The sequence below is a fragment of the Motacilla alba genome, chromosome 3 (assembly GCF_015832195.1).
Source record: "Motacilla alba alba isolate MOTALB_02 chromosome 3, Motacilla_alba_V1.0_pri, whole genome shotgun sequence".
NCBI lineage: Eukaryota > Metazoa > Chordata > Aves > Passeriformes > Motacillidae > Motacilla > Motacilla alba.
Genome location: NC_052018.1, coordinates 1413634 through 1424598, shown reverse-complemented (window position 1 = coordinate 1424598; position 10965 = coordinate 1413634). Strand labels below are relative to the sequence as shown.

Below are 10965 nucleotides of genomic sequence, written 5' to 3'. Positions count from 1 at the left end.
CAGGAGCGATCCGCCAGGTGAGACCCCACCTCCGTCACCCCCCCGGTAGCGGGGACGCCGCCCGGGGAACGCCCGGAACCGGCACCGGCACCGGCAAGGGCCGGGAGGCACCGGGATGCCACGTGGAGCGGGAGCGGGGCGGGGGAGCGGCACCGGGCACCGGAGTGGCCCCGGGACTGGGGAACCGGGCACCGGAGTGGCCCCGGGATGGGGGACCGGGGGGGGGGGGGAGCGGGACCGGGCACCGGGATTGGAGGACCGAGATGGGGGACCGGGCACCGGAGTGGCCCCGGGATGGGGGATCGGGGGTGGGAGACCGGGACGCAGCCCCGGAGTGGCCCCGGGATGGGGGATCGGGGGTGGGGGAGCGGTACCGGGCACCGGGACTGGGGAACCGGGCACCAGAGTGGCCCCGGGATGGGGGACCGGGGTGGGGGAGCGGCACCGGGCACCGGAATGATCCCGGGATAGGGGACCGGGGGTGGGGAGCGGCACCGGGCACCGGAATGATCCCGGGATAGGGGACCGGGGGTGGGGGAGCGGCACCGGGCACCGGAGTGGCCCCGGGATGGGGGATCGGGGGGGTGGGGGACCGGGCACCGGGCCCCGGGCCCCGGGACTGGGGGACCGGGCACCGGAGTGGCCCCGGGGTGGGGAACCGGGCACCGGAGAGGTCCCGGGATAGGGGACCGGGGTGGGGGAGCGGGACCGGGCACCGGGACTGGGGGACCGGGCACCGGAGTGGCCCCGGGATAGGGGAACCGGGCACCGGAGAGGTCCCGGGATAGGGGACCGGGGTGGGGGAGCGGCACCGGGCACCGGGATTGGAGGACGGGGCACCGGAGTGGCCCCGGAATGGGGGACCGCGGTTGGGGACCGGGACTGGGCACCGGAATGATCCCGGGATAGGGGACCGAGGGTGAGGGACCGGGACCGGGCACCGGAGTGGCCCCGGGATAGGGGACCGGGGTGGGGGGGCGGGACCGGGCACCAGGACTGGGGGACCGGGCACCGGAGCAGCCCCGGGACTGGGGGTCTGGACACCCGGGGCTGCCCCGAGTTACGGGGACACCGGTCCGGGCCCGAGTTTGAGGAACCGGGGCTGCACCGGGGAGAACCCCGGCGTGAGGGTCCAAAGCCGGGTCCGGGACAGAGCGTCCAGCTCCGGTCACCGGGGCTGTCCCGGGGGAGAAAAGGGAGGGGGGGGTCCGGGCACCGCAGGTGGGACCCGGGATCGGGACATGAGGACCGGAACCGGGCACCGGAGCTGCCCCGGGACAGGGCGGGGGAGCCGGATCTGGACACCGGGGGAGCCCCGAGCTGCGGAGACCGGGGGTGGGGGTCGAGAACCGGAGCAGCCCCGAGTTTGGGGGACCCGGACCTGGGGATCCAGAACCGGCCACAGGAGCAGCCCCGAGTTTGGGGGACCGGGACATGGAGATCCAGAACCGGGCACCGGGGCAGTCCCGAGTTTGGGGGACCTGGGTACCCACAATCGGCCACCGGGGCTGCCCCGGGCGTGTCCAGGGCGAGGGTCCCGGTCCGACCTCGGGGCTGGGGGGGGTCCCGGCCGCTTTTGCCGCCGTCCCCGCGGGGCGGAACCCCCCCGGCAGCGGCCCCGGGGCGGTGTCGGCGGGCGGGAGGCAGCGCGGCTGAGTCAGCGGCAGGAAACCGAGCGGTTGCATCAGAAAAGCGGAGCCGTTTGTCCGGTCGGGGCAGTTGGGGAAAAAACCCCATCGGCAAAAAAAATCCCTCCCCGCAGCATGGAGAAAGGAGGCGAGCCCTGCTCCAGCAGCTCGGCGGCTCCGTCCGGCGGCACGCCGGGCTTGAAGGAGGAATTGCTGTGCCCCATCTGCTACGAGCCGTTCCGCGAAGCCGTGACGCTGCCGTGCGGCCACAACTTCTGCAAGGGCTGCATCAGCCGCTCGTGGGAGAGCCGGCGGCACGCGTGCCCGCTGTGCAAGGAGAGCTCCTCGCTGGAGGAGCTCCGCGTCAACCACACGCTGAGGAACCTGGTGGAGCTGGTGCTGAAGGAGGAAGGGCAGCGGCAGAGCCGCGGCGCGGCGCTGTGCCCGGCGCACCGCGAGGAGGCCAAGTTCTTCTGCCTGGAGGACAAGGAGCTGGCGTGCTTCGCCTGCCAGAGCTCCGAGCAGCACCGCGGGCACAAGATGAGGCCCGTGCAGGAGGCGGCGGTGGATTTTAGGGTGAGGGGATGGGGCGGGAGAAAGGGGCGGGAGGGATGGATCCAGGGATGGAGAGGTGTGGATCCAGGGATCCATGGATGGAGGGATGGATAGGTGTGGATCCAGGGATCCATGGATGGAGGGATGGATGCATGGATGGATAGGTGTGGATCCATGGATGGAGGGATGGATCTATGGATGGAGGGATGGAGGGATGGGTGGGTGTGGATCCAGGGATGGAGGGATGGATCCATGGATGGATAGGTGTGGATCCAGGGATGGAGGGATGGAGGGATGGGTGGATGTGGATCCAGGGATGGAGGGATGGAGGGATGGGTAGGTGCAGATCCAGGGATGGAGGGATGGATCCATGGGTGGATAGGTGTGGATCCATGGATGGAGGGATGGATCCATGGATGGAGGGATGGATCCATGGATGGATAGGTGTGGATCCATGGATGGATACATGTGGATCCATGGATGGAGGGATGGATCCATGGATGGATAGGTGTGGATCCAGGGATGGAGGGATGGATCCATGGATGGATAGGTGTGGATCCATGGATGGATAGGTGTGGATCCAGGGATGGAGGGATGGATCCATGGATGGATAGGTGTGGATCCAGGGATGGAGGGATGGATCCATGGATGGATAGGTGTGGATCCATGGATGGATAGGTGTGGATCCATGGATGGATAGGTGTGGATCCAGGGATGGAGGGATGGATCCATGGATGGAGGGATGGATCCATGGATGGGTGGGTGTGGATCAATGGATGGATAGGTGTGGATCCAGGGATGGGTGGGTGTGGATCAATGGATGGAGGGATGGGTGGGTGTTAATCCAGGGATGGATAGGTGTGGATCCATGGATGGATGGAGGGATCCAAGGATGGAAGGATGGGTGGGTGTGGATCCATGGATGGATAGGTGTGGATCCATGGATGGATGGAGGGATGGATCCATGGATGGAGAGATGGATGTGGATGGATGGATCCATGAATGGATCCATGGATGGATGGAGGGATGGATCCATGGATGGAGAGATGGATGTGGATGGATGGATCAATGGAAGATGAAGCGATGGATCCATGGATGGATGTGGATGGATGGAGGGATAGATCGATCCATGGATGGAATCTATGGATGGATTCATGGATGGATCCATGGATGCATCCATGGATGGATGACAAGGAGAGGCACGCCCAAAACCTGGAGGTGTCCCAAATTTGCCAGGATTTGGGATGAGGCAGCCACGCTTCCCTGCGGGGATGTGGCAGCTGCCGGATGCTCTCCTGCCTTTTAATTATCCGGCGCCATCCCGGATAATAATCCTGCAGGAAAGGGGAGCGGGATGATTATTCCCGGCGGTTTGGTGATTCCCTTGATCCCAGCTTGGATCCGGCCACGCTGGTTATTCCAGGCTTTGGGAGCGGGGATTTGGGAGTTGCACAATTCCGGCAGAAAGGAGGGACGGGCCGTGGCTGCCTGAGGAGGAGGAGGAGATGGGATGCAGCCAGGAGCTGGGAATGCTGCCAGGACACGCTGGAAAACAGCCGGCGCCGCCCTGACTCATCCCGCTGGATTTCAAACGTGGCGGGAAAAGCTTGGCCCGTGTTCCTGGGAATGGGAGTGGGAATGGGAATGGGGCTGCCCACGGCACCGGGATGGACGGGATGTGATATCCCAAAAAACAGGGAGGAGGATTCCCTATGGAGCAGAGTTCCTCTTCCTCCCAGCTGCCCGAGGGGGAGGGTTGGATGGAGCAAGGATCCGGCTCCAGGGGTGTTTATCCTGGAAAAATCTGGGAAAATCCCGGGAACGGGGGAGTCCTGAGGGCATCTCCTCTCCGCAGGCCAAGCTGGAGAACATGGAATCCTCCCTGCGGGATAAGGCCAAGGATTTCGGGGCCGTGCGGCGATCCTACGAATCCATCTCCCGGCACAACGAGGTGTGCGTTCCCTCCAGGAGCTGGGATTGATCCTGATCCCGATCCCGATCCCGATCCCGATCCCGATTCCAGTCCTTATCTCGATCCTGCATGTTCATTGGGTGGAGCATTGATTCCATCCCGGAAAAGGAGAGCGGTGGGGATTTCGGAATTGGGGATGGGAATTTGGGCGGGGCAGCGTGATCCCAATGAGTTCCTGAGCTCTGGGAAGGGGGAATCCACGGAATTGGGGGGCTCCAGAGGTGGGATTGATCCCGACCCCAATCCTGCACGTTCAGCTGGGGTTGGAGCACTGATCCCATCCCGGGAGAGGAGAGTGGTGGGGATTTGGGAAGTGCGGATGGGAATTTGGGAGGGGCAGCATGATCCCAGTGATTCCAGGGAATCCCTGAGCTCTGGGAAGGGGGAATCCAGGGAATTTGGGGGCTCCAGAGGTGGGATTGATCCCGATCCTGATTGCGAATGCAGCTGGAGTGAAGGCCTGATCCCATCCTGGAAAAGGAGAGTGGTGGAGATTTGGGAAGCAGGAAAAGGAATATGGGAAGGGCAGCGTGATCCCAGTGATCCCAGGGAATCCCTGAGCTCTGGGAAAGGGGCAATCCAGGGAATTTGTGTGCTCCAGAGGTGGGATTGATCCCGATCCTGATCCTGCACGTTCAGCTGGGGTTGGAGCACTGATCCCATCCCGGGAGAGGAAACTGGTGGGGATTTGGGAATTGGGGATGGGAATTTGGGAGGGGCAGCGTGATCCCAATGACCCCAGGGAATCCCTGAGCTCTGGGAAGGGGGAATCCACGGAATGTGGGGGCTCCAGAGGTGGGATTGATCCCGATCCTGATTGGGAATGCAGCTGGAGTGAAGGCCTGATTCCATCCTGGAAAAGAAGAGTCGTGGAGATTTGGGAAGTAGGAAAAGGAATTTGGGAAGGGCAGCGTGATCCCAGTGACCCCAGGGAATCCCTGAGCTCTGGGAAGGGGGAATCCAGGGAATTGGGGTGCTCCAGAGGTGGGATTGATCCTGATCCCAATCCTGTACGTTCAGCTGGGGTTGGAGCACTGATCCCATCCCGGGAGAGGAGAGCGGTGGGGATCTGGGAATTGGGGGTGGGAATTTGGGAAGGGCAGCGTGATCCCAGTGACCCCAGGGAATGCCTGAGCTCTAGGAAGTGGGGAATCCAGGGAATCTGGGGGCTCCAGAGGTGGGATTGATCCCGATCCTGATTGGGAATGCAGCTGGAGTGAAGGCCTGATCCCATCCTGAAAAAGGAGAGTGGTGGGGATTTGGGAACTGGAGATGGGAATTTGGGAAGGGCAACGTGATCCCGATGAGTTCCTGGGCTCTGGGAAAGGGGGAATCCAGGGAATTGGGGTGCACCAGAGATGGGATTGATCCTGATCCCAATCCTGCACATGCAGCCAGCAGTGGAGCACTGATTACATCCCGGAAAATGAGAGCGGTGGGGATTTGGGAATTGGGGATGGGAATTTGGGCGGGGCAGCGTGATCCCAGTGACCCCAGGGAATCCCTGAGCTCTGGGAAGGGGGAATCCAGGGAATTGGGGTGCTCCAGAGGTGGGATTGATCCCGACCCCCAATCCTGCACGTTCAGCTGGGGTTGGAGCACTGATCCCATCCCGGGAGAGGAGAGTGGTGGGGATTTGGGAAGTGCGGATGGGAATTTGGGAAGGGCAGCATGATCCCAGTGATTCCAGGGAATCCCTGAGCTCTGGGAAGGGGGAATCCAGGGAATTTGGGGGCTCCAGAGGTGGGATTGATCCCGATCCTGATTGGGAATGCAGCTGGAGTGAAGGCCTGATCCCATCCTGGAAAAGGAGAGAAGTAGGGATTTGGGAAGCAGGAAAAAGAATTTGGGAAGGGCAGCGTGATCCCAGTGATCCCAGGAATCCCTGAGCTCTGGGAAGGGTGAATCCAGGGAATTGGGGTGCTCCAGAGGTGGGATTGATCCCGATCCCAATCCTGCACGTCCGGCTGGGGTTGGAGCACTGATCCCATCCCGGGAGCGGTAAGCGTTGGGGATTTGGGAATTGGGGATGGGAATTTGGGAGGGGCAGCGTGATCCCATTGAACCGCTGAGCGCTGGAGCTGCCTGGAAAGGGACCCCAGGGAATTCAGGCGCTGCCGCCGTTCCCACCTGGAGCAAGGTGCCGACAATTCCCAGGCGGAGTCGGAGCGGCTGGAGCGGCAGGTGAAGTGGGAATTCGAGAAGCTGCACAAGTTCCTGTGGGATGAGGAGCAGGCGATGCTGGCGCAGCTCCGGGAGGAGACGGGGCGGAAGCAGGATCTGATCCTGGGAAAGATGGAGCAGCTGAGCGAGGCCAGCCAGGCCCTGCTCGACGAGGCCGCGCGGCTCCAGGCGGATCTCAAGCAGGACGACTTCACATTCCTGATGGTAATTCCCACGTTCCCGATGGCAATTCCCACCCGGATCCCCATCCGGCCTCCCCTGCGTGATCCACCGGCTGCCGGAATTCCGATGGCAGCCGGGATCTGATTCCCGATGTCTCCCTCTTTTCTTTTCCAGACCCACAAGAACCGCAAGCGGAGGTAAGTCCTGATCCCATCGTATCCGTGGGAATTTGGGAATGGCTGAGCCCTTCCCGCTGGCTGGATGGGGTCTCCTGAGGTCCCCGCTCCAAGAAAATTCCAGTATCCCCTCCGAGGTGCTGGATGTCCCCGGGGTGCTCCGGGCAGGACAGCAGGGACGCGAAGCGGAATTTCGGGGTTCGTGGGAAGCGTTAAATCCCAGATTTTGTGGGAATCGAGGGAGAAGAAGCTTGGGAGATGCCGGGTGCCTGATCCCAATCCTTTCTCCGTGGTCAATCCCTGCCCTAGGATCGCCTGCACGGCCGAGGAGCCGGAAGCTGTTCCCTCGGGAATGCTCCTGGACGTGGCCAAGTACCTGGGATCGCTGCAGTACAACGTGTGGAAGAAGATGCTGGACACCATCACCGCCGGTGAGGAGCGCCGGGAATGTCCGGAGCGGGGCTTTTCCAGGGGGTGGAAAAATGGGAAATGTGGAGATGGATTCTTCCCTAAAAAACGGTGGTGGTGGTGGTGGGGGGGTCTGGAAAGATGGGAAATGTGGAGCTGGGATCGGGGATTGGGGAAGTAAAGGGAGGGGCTTTTTCCTCAAAAAGGGAAACCTGGGAATGTGCGTTTGCCGGGGGTGGCGTGGGTTAGGGACAAATCCATGGATAGGGATGGGCAGAGGGCGGGATGGATCCATGGATGGATGAATTGGTGGATGGATAGGGATCTGTGGATGGATGGATGGATGGATCCATGGTGGGATGGATCCATGGATGGGTGGATGGAGGGATAGATCCATGGATGGATGAATCCATGGATGGATAGGGATTTGTGGATGGATGGATGGATCCATGGATCCATGGATCCATGGATGGATGGATCCATGGTGGGATGGATCCATGGATGGGTGGATGGAGGGATGGATCCATGGATGGATAGAGGTGGGTGGATCCGTGGATGGATAGGGATGGACGGATGGATCCATGGAAGGATCCATGAATGGATGGATGGATGGATCCATGGATGGTGTGGATGGAGGGATGGATCCATGGATGGATGAATCTGTGGATGGATAGGGACCTGTGGATGGATGGATGGATGGATGGATGGATGGATGGATGGATGGATGGATCCATGGATGGGTGGATGGAGGGATGGATCCATGGATGGATAGGGATCTGTGGATGGATGGATTGATGGATGGATGGATGGATCCATGGATGGATGGATGGATCAATGGATGGATGGATCCATGGATGGTGTGGATGGAGGGGTGGATCCATGGATGGATGAATCCATGGATGGATAGGGATTTGTGGATGGATGGACGGATGGATGGATGGATCCATGGATGGATGGATGGATGGATCCATGGTTGGATGGATCCATGGATGAATGGATGGTGGGATGGATCCATGGAAGGATGGATGGATGGATCCATGGTGGGATGGATCCATGGATGGTGTGGATGGAGGGATGGATCCATGGATGGATGGATGGAACCATGGAAGGATCCATGCATGGATGGATGGAACCATGGAAGGATCAATGGAAGGATGGATGGAACCATGGAAGTATCCATGGATGGATGGATGGATCCATGGAGGGATGGATCCATGGATGGATCCATGGAAGGATCGAGGATGGATGGAGGGATAGATGGATGGATCCATGGAAGGACCCATGGAGGGATGGATCCAAAAATGGATGGATGAATCCATGGAAGGATCAAGGATGGATGGAGGGATAGATCCATGATGGAGGGCACAGATGGATGGATCCATGGAAGGATCCACAAATGGATGGAGGGATGGATTCATGCATGGATGGATCCATGGATGGATGGACAAATGAATCTATGGATGGAGGGAGGGATCCATGGGTGGAGGGGCAGATGGATGGAGCCATGCAGGGATCATGGATGGAGGGAGGGATCCACATATGAATCCATGTGTGGATCCCATGGAGGGCTCCACAGAGGGACGGATGGATCCCTACCGAGCTGCGAACTTCCCATAAAACATTCCCCTTCCTGGCCAGTCCCCTTCAGCCTGGATCCCAACTCGGCCGCCGGCTGGCTCTCCGTGTCCGAGGACCTCTCCAGCGTCTCCAGCTGCGGCTACAAAGGCTCCGTGGAAAACCCGGAGCGCTTCACCTCCGCCCCCTGCATCCTGGGATCCCGCGGCTTCTCCGAAGGCTTCCACACCTGGGAGGTGGACCTGGGCGGGCTGACCAACTGGAGGGTGGGCGTGTCCCGGCCCCACAAAGGTTCCCACTGGAGTTTCCACCACGATTCCCGCTCGGGCTTCTGGTACATCTACCACCTGCACGGCAAAGACGAGTGCCGGGCCTCCAACGCCGTGCGCTCGCGGACGGCGCTGGGAAACATCCGGCGGGTCCGGGTGGAGCTGGACTGCACCGAGGGGGAGCTGTCCTTCTACGACGCCGATGCCCAGAGCCACGTCTACACCTTCCACGAGAAGTTCGGCGGGGTCGTCTTCCCCTATTTCTACGTGGGGAATTCCCAAGGGGACGCCAACACCAACACGCTGCGGATTTGCCCGCTCCGGGTCCGTGTCCTTGAGGATGTCCCCACCTAGGGCGTCTCCTCGCCTCCTGGTGGGATTCTCCAGGTGCTTTTCCGGCTTTTTCCAGGGGGGAGAAAAAGGGAAAAATACGCAGGGATAAAAAGAATATTTGTTTGTAATGTCTCAGGTTTTTATCATTAATAAATATTAATAAATATTCGAAATTTTATCCATCTATCTCCCTGTGTGGTTCTGTGCCCCAATCCCAAATTTTCCTGCCACTCTCTGTCATGGATCCAAGCTGGGAATTCTCTGGGAAGAAGAGGTTTCCCTGACAAATGAGGAATTAAAGGCTTTGGGAACTTTTTCCTGCAGTTTTCAGGGATCCAGGAATTCCTGCTGTGAACGGCGATCCTTATCCCGGCTCTTGGAATGGGAAAAACCCTCGGGATTTGGCTGGACAAGGGGTGCGTCCCCTCCACATGGAAAACCACCAATGGGAACGTCCCTGGGAGTATCCCACCCCCTCCACCCTTTTCCCCACAGCTTTATCCCTCTGAGGGGTTTTCCCCGGAATTCCCAGCTCTGGGAATCCGGTGAAGATTGGTTTGGGAAGAGGAGGAAGTTTGGAGTTTTTACCCAGAATTAATCCCGCCCAAACATTTTTTTCCCCGAATCCTTGGGATTTCAGGTGATTCCATGGGGAAAGGGAAGGGGCCTGGGTGGCCCTTCCCACCCTCTTCCTGCTTTTTCCCTGCTTTTTTCCTGCCCAGATTCCGACGGGAGCGGGTGGTTTCCATGGTTTCCCACCATTTGCTGGGGAAGCTCCTTGGGAACAAGAGCCGGAGGAGGGAAAACAAAAGGGAGATGCTGGAGCGGGGGGTGACCCCGGGATCCTCCCACGGCGTATCCCTGGATACGGCAAAGGAGGAAAAAAGGGATTTGCAGCATCCCAAATCCCTGCATCCCATCTCCAGCCATTCCTCCATCCCATCGCCATCCTCACTCCCTCCATCCCATCTCCATCTTCCCTCCATCCCATCCCAATCCCATCCCATCCTATCCCATCCCATCTCATCCCAATCCAGCTTCATCCCAATCCCAACTCTAATCCCATCCCACCCCAATCCTGCATTGCCATCCCACCCCCATCCCACCCGAATCCCAATTCCAATCCCAACCCCATCCCATCCCATCGCAATCCCATTCCAATCCCAATCCCATCCTAATCCCATCTCATCCCAATTCCAATCCCAATGCCATCCCAATTCCAACCCCAATCCCAATTCCAATCTCAATCCCATCCCATTCCATCCCATCCAATCCCATCCCATCCCATCCCCAACACCAATTCCAATGCCCGTCCCAATCCCAATCCCAATCCCAATCCCAATCCCAATCCCAATCCCAATCCCAATATCCCATCCCAATTGCAACCCCAGTCTCAAATCCAATCCCATCCCAATACCCAATCCTGCTCCATCCCAATCCCAACCCTAACCCCATCCCAATCCCAATCCCATTATCCCATTATCCCATTATCCCATTATCCCATTATCCCATTATCCCATCCCAATCCCAACCCCATCCCAATCCCAACCCCAATACCAATCCCAAGGCCATTATCCCATTATCCCATCCCAATCCCAACCCCATCCCAATCCCAGTCCCAGTCCCACTATCCCATTATCCCATTATCCCATTATCCCATTATCCCATTATCCCATTATCCCATTATCCCATGTTCCCATCCC

The 10965-nt window shown here is 59.6% G+C and overlaps 1 protein-coding gene across 1 annotated transcript; it reads left to right on the top strand.

Annotated features, from left to right (window-relative positions):
* The first annotated feature begins 1613 nt into the window (after window positions 1-1613).
* TRIM35 (tripartite motif containing 35) lies at window positions 1614-9433 on the top strand. The gene is made up of 6 exons (XM_038133924.1): window positions 1614-2204; window positions 4039-4134; window positions 6313-6543; window positions 6676-6698; window positions 6987-7108; window positions 8724-9433. Exons 1-6 carry the CDS (start codon window positions 1764-1766, stop codon window positions 9281-9283), a joined length of 1473 nt encoding a protein of 490 aa, XP_037989852.1. The 5' UTR covers window positions 1614-1763; the 3' UTR covers window positions 9284-9433.
* Window positions 9434-10965: the final 1532 nt, after the last annotated feature.

Coding starts and splice junctions, on each gene's coding strand:
- TRIM35 (XM_038133924.1), top strand. CDS start 1,764: ATGGAGAAAGGAGGCGAGCCCTGCTCCAGCAGCTCGGCGGCTCCGTCC. Junction 2,205..4,038: donor AGGCGGCGGTGGATTTTAGG/GTGAGGGGATGG, acceptor TCCTCTCCGCAG/GCCAAGCTGGAGAACATGGA. Junction 6,699..6,986: donor CACAAGAACCGCAAGCGGAG/GTAAGTCCTGAT, acceptor TCCCTGCCCTAG/GATCGCCTGCACGGCCGAGG.